Source organism: Apodemus sylvaticus, chromosome 4 (genome assembly GCF_947179515.1).
Source record: "Apodemus sylvaticus chromosome 4, mApoSyl1.1, whole genome shotgun sequence".
Lineage (NCBI taxonomy): Eukaryota > Metazoa > Chordata > Mammalia > Rodentia > Muridae > Apodemus > Apodemus sylvaticus.
In genome coordinates this window covers 59,950,700-59,965,892 of record NC_067475.1, presented here as the reverse complement: position 1 = coordinate 59,965,892, position 15,193 = coordinate 59,950,700, and the positions used below count along the sequence as shown (strand labels likewise).

General features: G+C 36.6%; 1 protein-coding gene across 2 annotated transcripts in view; it reads left to right on the top strand.

The window, feature by feature from the left end:
• Nucleotides 1-13,580, top strand: part of Rsbn1 (round spermatid basic protein 1) — a 47,325-nt gene extending 33,745 nt beyond the window's left edge. The window contains exons 3-8 of one of the 2 annotated variants that reach the window (XM_052179591.1): nucleotides 1,952-2,089; nucleotides 2,413-2,555; nucleotides 6,617-6,784; nucleotides 8,448-8,556; nucleotides 9,119-9,571; nucleotides 11,528-13,580. In XM_052179591.1, coding sequence (XP_052035551.1) covers nucleotides 1,952-2,089; nucleotides 2,413-2,555; nucleotides 6,617-6,784; nucleotides 8,448-8,556; nucleotides 9,119-9,568 — 1,008 coding nt within the window. In that variant the 3' untranslated portion in view covers nucleotides 9,569-9,571; nucleotides 11,528-13,580. Of the gene's footprint in view, nucleotides 1-1,951; nucleotides 2,090-2,412; nucleotides 2,556-6,616; nucleotides 6,785-8,447; nucleotides 8,557-9,118 lie in introns of both variants that reach the window. The other variant, XM_052179590.1, reaches the window with a different exon arrangement.
• Nucleotides 13,581-15,193: the final 1,613 nt, after the last annotated feature.

Below are 15,193 nucleotides of genomic sequence, written 5' to 3'. Positions count from 1 at the left end.
CCTAAGACCTGTAATTTTCTTTTCTTTTTCCCCCGAGACAGGGTTTTTCTGTAGCCCTGGCTGACCTGGAACTCACTCTGTAGATTAGGCTGGCCTCGAACTCAGAAATCCGCCTGCCTGTGCTGGGATTACAGGTGTGTGCCACCACTGCCCAGCGACCTGTGATTTTCATAGATTTGATTTCTTTACATGGAAACCTGTTTAGATCTGTCTTTTCATTGACCTATTTAGTTACCTAGATAGTTAAGTTAAAATTATAATGGTCAACAAGAACAACATGTGAAAATAGAAGTGAACAAAGATTAAAGTGTGTGTTTTGTGTGTGTGTGTGTTAAAATGTGGCAAATCATTTAGTTCTTTTGGAATAATAGTTTAGAAGGAACTTGATCAGCCATGAAGAGTTTGAGCTTAATGGAACTACTTGAAGCATTTAGAAAAGGGAAGTTGAATGAAGTATTTGAGGAGATCCTTAGGCACTATGTAGGATGACTCATGGGGATCCCTCATGGAAGAACTGTGATTTTGGGATTTTTTGCAATTTGATAAGAAATGATTATTTCTTACATTAAGGCACTACTTAGAGGGATAAAATTTGTTGTTTAAGGGATGAGGAAAAGGCTTATAAAGTCCTAATAAGAGAATTGAGAAAATGATTAGCATTGCCTTGTGAAAAAAATACAAAAGTATCACAACAATAAGCAAACAAGTTTAAGAGTAGAAAGAAAGCTTAGAAGAAAGTGTGCTTGGTGTTATATGCACTGCATTTAAATGTCTACAGCCTGACTGAGAGAAGTTGTATTTACAGATCTGACTCTGAGGAACTATTTTCAAGAGAATTAGATACAAAATGTAGCAGGATTTTGTAATAAGTTCACATTATAATTTAAAACACCCATAGATAATGTGTTGAATGAGAACTAGGCCAACACTGCAACAAGAGGAAGGTGCCTGGAAGAAATCGTAAGAGATGAGTAGAAAACATTTCTGATTTGTCTGTAGGATGTCATTACTGATTTGTTTTGGGGTTGCGGTAACATGAAAAGTCAATAAAAAGTGAGGTGAATTGATAAACACAGGAAGTAGAGACAGATACTACTGATGTATGTGGCAAAGGTTTGTATGTCTGGGTATAATTAGTGACAAGCTGGTAGGATTCTCAATTAGAGTTGGGCTGAAGGGATGAGGAGTTTGTTGGCTCCTGATTGGGAATGATCAGAGGTAGAACTGATGGCTTGAATGTTTCCTGCTTGGGGCTTGTAGGCAGCTGGTGCAAGGATTAGGATAGACTGCCAGTGAGAGGTAAACCTTGAGGTCTAAGCTAGATCTGGAAGAAACTGAAAACAAGAAGGGGGCTGAGAATCAGAAATAAACACAGGTAAAGGAAAACTTCTGTGTGTATGAAAATAAACTTTGTTATACTCATGTTCCCGTCCGTCTTTCTTTCCTCTATCTTCCCTTTATGTTTTCTTTTATTTTTATTCATGTCACATCAATTAGCCTAGATACCTATATTTTTTGAGCTGTTTGTAAATTGGGTGCTGTTAATATTGTGATATTTGAATTAGGTAAATTTAAGAGGAGTGTGATAGCTGATATCTGTCCTAGAATGAAGGTTAAGCTGAGGAATAGACAGTAGACATGAAGGGTTCCTGTGGCTGTGGCAGTCTTCCCCCTTTGCCCTGCCAGGGTTACTGCTTATTCCGTCTTTTCAAAATTAAGTAATTACTAGAGAAATATGTCTTACTGCCTTCTTTTGAGATATTGAACTAGTGGGCTGACTTAACATTGAAATATTTGTTTGTTGCTGACATCACGTTTGGGTGACTGGTTAACTTTGTTCAGAACTATTTGAATCCTTAGTATGTAGATGAAATACTAATACTAGAAACAATTTTTAATTATCCTTTATAGTGCACTTCAGACCTCTCCCCTCTCTTTCATTGTATCTCAGGTCAACAGGACATATTGCTGTGGTACCTACCGAGCAGGTCCTATGCGGCAGATAAGTCTTGTTGGAGCAGTAGATGAAGAAGTTGGTGATTATTTCCCAGAGTTCCTAGATATGTTAGAAGAATCACCATTTCTGAAAGTGAGTGTTTCTTTAGACTATTAACCTTTTTTTTTCAGTAGACACTTCCAGTATTATTTCAGTATGTCATTATTTCAGTACACACGTACAATTAGAATATTGTTAATCTTGCTTACTAAAATTAAATTTTATATAGTTTGTATAGAAATGTTTAGAAGAGTATTGTTATTTGAATAAATAACTGTTTTATGTTACTCTGCAATATGGCTTTTATTTCTTCACATACACATGTGAAATGGCTTTTAGTATTTTTATTTGGATGGGAGATAATTTGTAAACAGTCTAAAATCTTTTAAATGTAACTTAATTTCTTTGATTTCTAGATGACTTTGCCCTGGGGTACACTTTCCAGCCTCCAACTACAATGTAGATCTCAGAGCGATGATGGGCCTATAATGTGGGTGAGGCCAGGAGAACAGATGATCCCTACAGCAGATATGCCAAAGTCACCCTTCAAAAGAAGACGGTAAATGTTAACTTTGCTCGAACAAGCAAAAACACTCTCTTTAGTAGATGTTATATAAAAATGATCGATACTTGAGTATGTTTTGAAACTTGTCTAGATTTTTGAAGTGTTCCTTTAGGTAAAATTTTGCCTAGTTCAGAAACCTATTATATATATGATCAGTAGTATCCTGAAAAATTCATTTTTCTTATCGTCTAACTGCCTGTAGGATAAACTATCATTCTCCTTAGTGTGGTCTATACAAAACTTTTATAATACAGTACCTTTGGGTCAGCTTTTAGTCTTTCCTATCTACTAAATTCAATTTCCAAATTGTTGTCTTCTGTTGGTTTTGCTCTTGCATTGTACATTTATTTGGAATACTGTCTTCCACCTTCCTCTTTGCCTAGGAGGATTTTAGTAAAGCTTCCAAACTTACCTTGAATCATCTTTGTGGAGTGTAGAACAAGTTAATGAGTTCTATCTCTGGCCTTATTAGATAGTTCCTTGATGATCTTTTTACTATTTTTCTTTCTTAATAAATTTTGACCTCCTTGAGACTGGGGACTCTTTTATTTATATGTCATTATGACACACAGTAGGAAAACATGGTTTGCTGAGTGAAGCATGTACTATTTTGCTATTTCATAAAGCTGTGATAAATCATTTGCAATTTTCTCTTTCATACACATAAAAAATATTTCATTTTGGAAAATGCTGTTCAATGAGACTGAAAATGTAGCAATTTAAAATGAAGCTGTGCATGGTGTTATATGCCTTTAATCCAAGAGCTTCAGAGGTAGAAGAAGGTGGATCTCGGGTTTGAGGCCACCTTGGTCTACATAGCAAGTTCCATGCTGTTGGGGCTACATATTGAGATCTTGTCACAAAATAAATGATTAAAGAAACAGTTAAGAGCTCAAAAGTGAGTTTAAATGGATTAGTTTCAACTTTAACTTAAAACTCACAGGATACCTAAGCGTAAAATAGCTTTAGGAACTTCCTTCCTTCCTTCCTTCCTTCCTTCCTTCCTTCCTTCCTTCCTTCCTTCCTTTCTTCTCTTTCTTTCTTTCTTTCTTTCTTTCTTTCTTTCTTTCTTTCTTTCTTTCTTTCTTTCTTTCTTTCTTTCTTTCTTTCTTTCTTTCTTTCTTTCTTTCTTTCTTTCTTCCCTCCCTCCCTCCCTCCCTCCTTCCTTCCTTTCTTTCTTTAAAGATTTATGTGTATGAGTATACTGTAGTTGTCTTCAGATACACCAGAGGAGGGCATCAGATACCATTACAGGTAGTTGTGAGCCACCATGTAGTTGCTGGGAATTGAAGTCAGGACTTCTGGAAGAGCAGTCAGTGCTCTTAACCCCGCTGAGCCATCTCTCCAGCCCAGGAACTTAAGATAATCCATGAAAACCCTGAGTTAAAAACTATATGACATTTGGGGATGCGACTCAGTTGATAGAATACTTGTTCATCATGATGCATTTTCTTTTCTTTGTTCTCTTTCTCTGTGTGTTATACAAGTATGGTATTTGTACATATATTTGTGGGTGCATGCACATGTGCATGAACGTTGGCGACAGGAGGATGTTTAATGCCCTGTTTTATTTATTACTCTCCACCTTATTCCTTTGAGGCAGGGTCTCAGTGAGCAAAGTGCAGATTAGTGGCCAGCAAGCTGCAGTGATCCTCCTTTCTTCACCCTCAAAGCACTGGGCTACATGTATTAAGTGTAGCTATGCATGGCTTTTTATGTGGATGCTGAAATCAGAACTCAGGTCTTCATGCTTACATAGCAAGCACTCTTACCTACAGAGCCCTTCCTTTCCATCATGAAATCTTTCTAGAGTTTCTATAATACTATCAATTGGTTTTATTTTTAATAAACTCATAGTAATTATAAGCATTATGAGGTTCAGTGTGATAATTTGACACATGTCTACAATATATGTACAATGGTCAAATCAGAGTAATTAGCATTTCCATTCTCTCAAACATGTCATATTTCTTAATGTTGAAAATCTTACTATTCTTCTAGTTACTTTGAAACATATGTAAATTTTTATTTTGCTTTACTGTACTATAGAACAGTCTTCTAGAATGTTTTATCTAGCTGAATTTATTACTCTTGTAATCTACCTGCAGAATTATTCTTTTCTAATTCAGTAGTTTCCATTTTCCAGTCTCTATCCCCTCTCTCCTAACCTTTCCTGCCTCTAGTGACTACTGTTTCTTTGGACTATGAGATGAACTTTAAGATTTCTTGTATATACCATTTATATCATGAGCACCCGTGGAGGTCTGTGTTCAGCTCATCATGGAAGACTCTATAAATCTAATGCTCTACTCCATCAGCTGGTGGTGGCTGTTTCCCTAGGTTTATTTCCTTTACTTACTCAAACACATTTGCAAGAATTATTCTCAGAAATGGAAGATATTACTGAGTCAGTGTATTCTGATTTTTTTTCTGTTATTAAATTTAATTGATAATTTAGTTGGAGTATGGAGATGCATTTTCCAACTATTGTCATTGAATAGGCCCTTTTAACAATTCTTGTTTGTTTTCATTTCTGGAAGTTTTAACATGCTTAATTTCCCCTGTTCAGTGTTGTATTCCCTGCCTCCTCCTGCTCCTTCCTTCCCTCCCTCTATCCTCTTTTCTCCTCTTTATGGAAGAATAGCTCTCCTTATTTAAGTACCTCTTCTCCTCTCCTCTCCTCTCCTCTCCTCTCCTCTCCTCTCTCCTCTCTCCTCTCTCTTCTCCCTCTCCCTCTCCCTCTGCGTCTCCCTCTCCCTCTCCTCTTCTGTTTTTTTGTTTTCTTTCTTTTCTTTTTTGTTTTTGATACAGAGCTTCTCTGTAGCCCCGTCTGTCCTAGAACTTGGTCTATAGACCATGCTGGCTTTGAACTCCACCTGCCCCTGCCTACTAATTGCTAGGATTAAAGGAGTATGCCACCATTGCTCAACTTTTTTTTAAAATTATTATTATACTCTTTTAGTAGTATGTATCTAACTTTTAAATACATATTTAATTTTTTTGTTTTTGTTTTTTGAGACAGGGTTTCTCTGTGTAGCCCTGGCTGTCCTGGAACTCACTCTGTAGACCAGGCTGGCTTCAAACTCAGAAATCCGCCTGCCTCTGCCTCCTGAGTGCTGGGATTACAGGCGTGCGCCACCATGCCCAGCCCTATATTTAATTTTTAAATTTTATGTGCATTAGTGTTTTGCCTGGATTCACATCTGTGTGAGGGTGTCAGATCTCCTGGAACTGGAGTTACAGACAGTTGTGAGCTGCCATGTGTGCTAGAAACTGAACCCAGGTCCTCTGGAAGAGTAGCCACTGTTCTTAACTGCTGACAGTCTCTCCAGTTTCTAAGTGCCTTTAGTCAGTAACAGTACAGACCTCTTTGGTTTTATTTGGAAACACTTGACATTTTATCTTCTAACCTTTGCATTTTTAAATGTCATCATTGTGAATATTGTTTGTTACTGTGCTATCTGTAGGAATTTGGCATTTCTGGTATTGTTGGTATTGCTAATTCACTAATTAATTTCCTTTACTATCACCATTAGATTGTTAAATTTAGAAGCGTTTGAACACAAAAACGCAGAATATAATAAACTCCCACCTTTTTTTTTTTTTTTATCAGTAGCTATCTACTCATGCCTAACTCTGTTAAATGTATATTTCTGCCCACTCTCCTATCTTCCCTTCTGTATTAGTTCCATTTAGTGTGGAAAGCGATCAGCTGTATGCTCAGTTTGCTGCCTAGAATCCAAGTCCAGGTAGAAAGTTCTGAGAGTTGTAAATGGGGTATCTGAGCTAAAGGAAGAAGCATACAGCTTTAAGCTTTGAATCATATTATCCTTGTCTAGAGAAATTTTATGCATTCAGATTCTTCATTTGAACCTAATAAAGATATAGTCTGCAGGGAAAGGGAGGAAATCATATTAATCATTTTGATCATTAGCACTGAACATACTGCTAAAATCGTATTCATTTAAGCCTAATATTGTAGCATATCTGCCCTTTTACCTTACTGCTGTTTATTTCCTTATACTTTCCTTTGTTTTACAATCAAACAACTATAGATCAATGAATGAAATTAAAAATCTCCAGTACCTACCTCGGACAAGTGAACCCCGAGAAGTCCTCTTTGAAGACAGGACAAGAGCTCATGCTGATCATGTAGGTCAGGGGTTTGACTGGCAAAGTACGGCTGCTGTTGGGGTTTTGAAGGCTGTACAATTCGGTGAATGGTAAGTTCAAGGAACCAAATACAGGGAGGGCTAACTAATGTCTAAGAAAATGTGGATTCTGTTTAAAAGATCAGGGACCAGTTTTTAAATTGTGGTGTAATACACATAACATAGTTTATCATCTAAACATTTTAATGGCATATGTATAAACACACTTTGATGAAACAGTGCTCTAGAATTTTTTTCTTGCCAGACTGAAACCTGATGTCCCACAGTTCACTTCTCCCTCATCTCTAGTCATGGGAACCATTACTCTGCATTCTTTTCCATTTCTGTCTCAGAGAAATGGAAACATATTCTCTCTACTCTTATCCTTAAGAGTAATCCTAGTGGGTGACTGTGACTCAGTGGATTAAAGATGCTTGCTGTTAGACCCAACCATACACTTTTATATACACATGTACCTGCAATACAAATAAATGTAATTTAAAATTAATCATAGTGGCAAAAAAATTTTTTTTGATTACACTTTTTTTTTTTTTTTTTTTTTTTTTTACAAATGTGAGGTATGTGCCATAGCAGTTGTGCAGAGATTAGACCCTGTCTAGGAGTTGTTTATCTTTACCTGGGTCCTGGGGATGAACTCAGGCTTGGTGGCAAGCACCATTTCTCATTAAAGTGTTTTAGCAGTTCCAATTGTTTTTTGTTGTTGTTTTTGTTTTTTTCCTGACTCAGACATTTCTATTATAATAATGTCCCTCAGAGTTTACCTGTGTTATAACAAGTATCAGACTTTATTTCCTTTTAAGGCTAAGAATAGTTCATTTTGCACTCCTGCTTGCACATGCACACAGAAATATACATAGATTAGTCCACTAAATAGGTGCTTTGTTAACATAGATATGTAGATATCTCTTTATGTCCTTAGTGTTCAGTACCCAGAAGAGTTGCTGGCTTTTATGTGGCAATTCTGCTTTATTATTTTGAGTAGCTGCTGTAACTTTTTTTTTTTTTTTTGTAGTGGAGGCACCATTTTACACTCACTTGGAGCCTGGTTTTATTATTATAACAAAGCTCAAAGCCCCAATAAGACAACAGCAAGTGCATCATATTTAGAATAAAACTTAAAAAACAAAACAAACCCAAAAAACCCAAAGACGGCTGATCTAGGGTCTGACAATGTAGCTCAGCACTGAACCTGTTGGTCAAGGTCAGGCTGGCCTTAAACTAAGGATCTCCTCTTGGCCTTAGCCTCCCAGGTGGCTGGATTATATGTGTGTTCCAGAATGAAAGGCTGCTGCAAGGCTACCAAAACTATTCGTTTTTACCCATTATTGTTTGTATTTCCAACAACTTACCTGATTTTTAGTAGAAAGATTTTCTTCATGTGCATTGGTATTCTTCCTGCATGTATCTCTGTGAGGGTGCCAGAACCCCTGCAACTGGAGCTGCAGTTGTGAACCGCCATATGGGTGCTGGGAATTGAACCCAGGTCCTCTGGAAGAGCAGCTGGTGCTTATAATTGCTGAGCCATCTCTCCAGTCCTGATTTTTGTTTAAAAAACATTTTATTGATTTGCTTTCATTTTTTGAAAACTGATTTTCCTTAGGAGATAGGCATTTTGTTTACTTATTTGCTAATGGTAGTATTCTAGAAACAGGAAAACTGAAATTGTCATCTTCCATTGTGATGCTAGTCCCTAAATTTGTTTTATTAATATTAGGAGTGATCAGCCTCGCATAACCAAAGATGTGATTTGTTTTCATGCTGAGGATTTTACTGATGTTGTACAGAGACTTCAGTTAGACCTTCACGAACCTCCAGTTTCTCAGGTAATAGTCTCGGGTTCTCATCACCCTTTGAGTGAGATATTGGAAGCTGCATCTAGATCCATTTTATTAGGTATTTTATAATTGGTTTCATGGACAGTAAATTGAACTTTATTTGTATTAAATTCTGTGTGTGTTAGAGGATGGTGCTAGAATTCAAAATCGTTGGGATGGAGGGTGTGTCTGAGATTAAGAAGGACACAGCTGTTTACTTCTGGCCATAAGCAATCTCACTTGGTAACCTCCCTGTACTGTGGCCTCAACTCCAAAATGTTAGAAGATGTGAAGGAGAAGATTAAATGTTGCCTTTATGTGTAGTAAAGATAGTGATATTTAGCTGTGTTTTCTAGGATGTGCGATTCCATAGGCCATCGGCAGTCTTTTATGATTAAGAAGGATAAAATGTATGGAAAAAGGCTCTCCAGCAGTTATGTTCTCTCAAGATAAGCTATTTAACTTTGATTTGTTTTAAGACAGTTTACCATTCTTTTTCCCTGCATGTAAATATTTTGTTTGAATCATTACATTTTAAGGCTTTATGTAATTTTTTTGCCTTTCTTTTTAGTGTGTACAGTGGGTGGATGAAGCAAAACTAAACCAAATGAGGCGAGAAGGCATTCGCTATGCTAGAATTCAGCTTTGTGACAATGATATCTACTTCATCCCTAGAAATGTCATTCATCAGTTCAAAACAGTGTCAGCAGTATGCAGCTTAGCCTGGCATATAAGGCTTAAACAATACCACCCTGTTGTGGAAACCGCTCAGAACACAGAGAGCAATTCCAACGTGGACTGTGGTTCAGAAGTTGACTCCCAGTGTGTGAGAATAAAAACTGAATCTGAGGAAAGATGCACAGAGATGCAGCTTTTGACAACTTCATCGTCTTTCCCACCTCCGTCAGAACTTCATCTACAGGATCTGAAGACTCAGCCTATTCCAGTTTTCAAGGTGGAGAGCAGACTGGACTCTGACCAGCAACACAGTCTGCAGGCACATCCAAGCACTCCTGTGTGACATGTACATATTCAAACACAGTTTTTAACTTTTTTAAATTTTGATGTGAAGTTATAGTTTTATAACTGGCTTAAGTTAAGTTTTATTGGAGAAATCTTGCCTATAATTCTATAAAGAGAAATGACATTCCACAAATGTCAAGCATATCTTTTTTACACAGATTATGCAAAGCTAAGAGTTGTATCTTATCCCGTTAGTACAGTATGTAATAGTGGGTCTGCTGCTACTTTCTGTTTTAAGGTGTGAGGTTACAATTCAATCTCTTCTTCAAATCAAAACAAGAATTCTCTGGAATAGCAGGTTCTTACTTGGTAAAGTATTTATTTCCCTTGATTTTCTCTTTCCTTGTCTCTTGCCATATTTGCTTTATGTGGTAGAAAGCAGATTTATGGTTTAGAACTTGTGTCTTCATGGCATCTTGTTAGTTTCCACAGTAACATGATATTGGTTGCAGGAAAGGATCCTGCATCTGGTACATGGACAAGTAAGTTGTTTAGTTCTAACCACAAAGACATGGTCTCTAAAAACTCTCTGGCTCTCTAGTTTTTAGCAAAAGAGGAAGCACAGCACTTTCTGACCCAGGCCGTCTTTTTGTGTCTATTTAAAACCCAGTGGATATTTCAATTAAAACTCTAAAGATGGCAAAAACCTAAAGATTGGTTATTCATTATCCATGGCTCATTACTCTTTTCTAGAATACATGCTAACTATACAGGCTATTTTGAGCAAAAGAGATCATGTTGACCTGTTCTGCTTCCTAGTGTCTTCATATCAAATTTAGAGAATCACACCAGTCTTACTGCCGAGGGCTGCCATAGCTGAGCATCAAATTTAGGAGAAAGTATTCTTGTGACTTGGCATCTACTTTGAAACACTTTACAATTTTATCTGGCTAATACCTGGGTTTGTTTATTGTTATTCCGTGTTGCTATTTTCTAATAACAGGCACTAGACTTCTATCCTAGAGTTTCAGGTAGGCTGGAGCTTAGTGTCTGGATGTTTACTTTGTTTCCCCTTTTCAAACAGGCCTCCTTCATCCAAGTAGTGTGGGCTCTCTTATTTTGGAATGTTCATGTACTGTGTGTGCATTATACTTTCTTAGTTAACAACTCAGTAGGCTTTTTGTTTACTAAAGGAAGAGTACTCTCCACACCTAAGACCAGATTCTTGTATCTACCTGGTTACAGTGCAATTTGATTTTTTTTCCTGGATGGTGAGATTTGAAATATTTGAATTAACATAGGCAAAAGAAAAAGATGCTGCTTTATTATGTCTGTCACCATGGAAACTTAGCTGCATCTTTGGAAATATCAAATATGAATTTTCTCTAAAATATTCTGAAATAGGTTAAATCTTATATAAATATTACTTTGTGCAATACTGTTGTGTAGTTAAATGCATATTAGCAAAGCATAGAGGTCACTGTGTAAACCGATAGAAAAGTAACCATCAGCAAATACTACAGTGATTAGTTAGAATCTGTATTATTCCTTATATATATGTATATGTATGTATTCTCTGTTACAAAGGATGAAGACAAATAAATAGGGAAACACTTCAATGTAAACCATTTATGAATTGGAAGTGATGTTGCTTTTAGTTATCTTTGTAAATAAGGTAATTAGAATGGTATGAAAGGTAATGTGATTATTACAGGGGTGTTTTTAAATCCTGTGTATAAATTCTAGGGTAAATTCTAGTTTATCAAACTAGTTTTTAAGGGACCTTTGAGGGTATTTTTTTTCTTTTGTTATTTTATGGAGAAAAGGGGTATATCACAAAATGAATGGGTTTGGGTTATTTCTTATTTTTATTTTTCTGTCCAGAAGAATTTCATAGAGCTTTACCAGGCTGTGCAAAGAAAAATTCTTCTCAGGCAACATTTGCTTTTAAAAATAATCATGAAGAGAAAAAGTTGTCAACGCAAAAAGTTTTATTTTGTGTTTCTTGTCTTCCAAGATCCGATTTCCCCATCTCCCACTTGCCATCCAGCAGATGCCATCCTGTCATCTAAGCTGGTCATTACTAATAAACAAGGAGACTGTCTCCTGACAGCCAGCACTGTGTAATCACTCAGGAACCAGCGGATCTGCAAAGACCTACAATCAAACACAAATCTCCATTTTCCTTTTACAAAACATTCTACCCTCACTTCCAATATAAACATATTAAAAGAATATAAAAATGTTGAAAATCATGTACTAATGAAGTCATTGTATATTAGATTGCAATAGAATGGAAAGAAACATTTAGCTAGTAATGTATCTGGAAACCCTGAATGTCCTATGTGAGTATTAGATTTTGATAGCATGCTTTAAAGACTGATGAGTATAAAAGCAGAATCTTTGAGTTTCTTGCTGCTTTCAAAACTGTGTCCTAGTTGAGTGATATAAATGATCACAACTTTTCTAAATCATTAAACTATTTGGTTGGTGGAGTGAGGCATGGAACAGTCTGGCATCCTCTGATTTGTAAAGTAGCGATGGCAGTGAAGTTGTACTGAAATTGAAGCTGATCTTCCTTTCTGGTATGTTATCTATTGTGCTAGCCCTTGAGATTACTTGCAGAATGTGGCTATAAGTTTTAGTAGTTTGTGGATCAGAGAGATATTTTAAAAATATGCTAATCAAAAGGTCCTAATAAATTAATATTCCTAACAGCAAATAGAATGATTTTATGGTAACTTAACAAGAATAAAAGTCTTCCCCTATCCCAGAGGTCATTCTATAATTATCAAGATAGAATAGGAGTTAGGGTTACAATTCTGAGAGATGTCCCAAATTCATAGAGCAATAATGATAACCTGTATATTGGTTCCCTCTTCCAAAGTTTAACTCTTGAAAAATGAATTCTTAGGCTTAATTGTACTTTGCTTATTCAGTACTTTATAAGTTTTACTGGTACATTATTTTTACTCAAAGACTTTTGGAAAGTGCCCTGTACCCTCACAAACAGTTGGACTATCAGTTCACAAATACTACAAGCTCTTGTATGGGGAAAGGAGCTTATTTTAAATCATTTGCTAAACTTTAGGAAACGATGTATCAGTCTTAACAGGCATAAAGATCTCACCTAATGACTTGAGAAACTTTTGCTTAGTGCTTTTTTTCCCTGTATAAATATTGTCTAGAAGGAAAGTTAATATAGGAACAAGATCCAAAATCCATGAAAGTATGTTCCTAGTGAATATATCCTTTATCATTAATATTAGCCCATTATATTTTCATCTGTATTTGCCTTTTAAATTTATTTGCATCTATTAAGGATAATTAGGATTACTGAGTTTGTGTTTTTCTAATAAATGTGTTTCATCCTTTCAGTAGCACATGCCAGAGGTTCACATTGTGCTAAGTTTCATGTTTTCAAGACCGTTTGTAGCTGTATTTACTGGTCATGCAAGTAGAGGAGATGCACAACACCAGTGTTTTTCTTATGTGCATAAAGGACTCACCCTCATTCTGGAAGTCTGTTGCTTTAAAAGCAAGTATCCATAAATATTATGGCCTTCCATTTTAAAAATCTTCATAAATTTTTTAGGATCCACTTGTGCATGTAGTTGAGACCACTGTCTCTTAAAATATAGCACTTTTCAATTCTCTCTAAAGAAATACTTCTGTACTACTATCACACGTTGTAAATTTTCATGTAATAGTGTTTTCTGTGACTAAACTTCATTTTGATTGGCAGCTAAAGACTTTTTTTCCTGTGGCTTTAATTTATCTAAGAGGTCTTTGCATATAGATGAAATGTTTAATTTGCCTGGCGGACTATTTGCGTTAGTGTGGCCTTAGTTTGTTTATTGACATTAACAAGTGTTTTAAAAGGTTTTTAATGAATAGTCTTAAATCTAAATTTGTGTGAATAATAATTCTTTTAACACAGTGCTTTTTTGTAGCTGTCTGAGTGTGCTAAATTGTTAAGCTATTTCTTTGTAAAGTAGGACAATGGAATGCATAGGTTTTTTTTTCCTGTAAAGTATTTTTTTAATAAACAAAGTCTGATTTGTCCTTTACTGACGTTTCAAAATGAATAGCTCATGGGAATTCTCATTGTTTGCACCCTGTCTGTACAGTACTAGTCTTCTCCCTACACACACACACACACACACACACACACACACCTCTACTCGCCTTCTTTGTGCCATTTTATTTTTAAGCTTTTGAAGAAAACCTTGGACTTTCTTTACCAAAGAAAAGGTCAGAGATAGAGGTACAACTAGTTTTGAAGAAAAATGAAGCTTTTATTTGTAATAGTTATCCCTTACTGCTGCTTAATATTGGTTGTGAGCACTCAGAGCAGCCTTATGCTTGTGAAGAGACATGGATAACAATGAAGATGGAGTTACTTTCAGATGTGGACGGCATCTGGGATACAAGACACTGGGTCCTTTTCCTTGGAAAGTTTTGGGTGAACTCTGTAGTTGGAAGTGCCTGTCCTGACAGCATTTAGGTCTTAGAAGGGTTTGGGTATTTCATCAGTTCTCACAGATAGGAGGGAGGTAATTATCTTCACAACACAGGTTGAGAAAACAGACTTGCTAATCAATTTCCTAAAATGGCAGTTCATTAAAGGGAGCTGGGGCCTGAATGCTTTTTTGGGTTCAAAGCTCTGCCTTACACAGCAGCATCCTAATAAAACACTGAAACATTTTAACAGGGTTTCTGGAAAATAATTTGCAACTGTACCACTAATTCTATTCCTCACAAAGTACAGCCATAACTCAGAAAAACTTCTTTTGTATGTTGACGAATGAAGCCAAATGCTTTTATTATTAGTGTTAAATTTAGGTCTTAAAGTAATTTTTCTGGGTCATTTACCAAAATTAGTTGTTGCCCTGAGTTCCACTATTGAGCAGCATTGAAGGGACTTAAGTCTTTTAACAGCTTTTTGCCCTGAGTTGTTGTTGCCTGAGTTCCACTATTGAGCAGCATCGAAGGGACTTAAGTCTTTTAACAGCTTTTTGCCCTGAGTTGTTGTTGCCTGAGTTCCACTATTGAGCAGCATTGAAGGGACTTAAGTCTTTTAACAGCTTTTCATTTAACCTCTAACAGTTAAGGGGTAAAAGCACTGGGGACCACTGCCAATATATGGGTGAAGTAATTTTTAAAAGTTATTCATATGGGTGTTACATTTTAGTCGTTTTACAGTATGGATAACATTCATTTGACGCGGCTTTAGTGGCTTATAAACATGCCTATAAGATGGAGACTGCCTAAGTGATAGCTATTATCCATTTTTAGCGTTACCTTAACTAAATGCTTAGTGCCTAGGGCAAGAACTTAGCTTTAAGTTGAAGGCAGTGCTCCCTGGAAACAAGCCACTAAGGTGCGCACAATGCATAGAGAAAAGAACTGCTTAAAACCCTGAGGGTATACGTTTATATATTTACGTTAGAATGCAGTTGCCCTTTCTCCGGGCCCCTCTGAGTCACTAAAAACAGCCGTTTTCTCCGATTTGGGGGAAAGTCCTAGTGCGGTTCGAGCCCTGCGCATCCCCTTAGTGTTGTGTGGGCAGCAGAAAGCCTTTGTCCAAGAGCTGCTGAGAGCTGAGGGAGGGACCACCGGGCCACAGCCCGCCTGTCCGCGTTCCAAGCCGCGCAAGTTCACCATTTGCCCATCCAGCAAG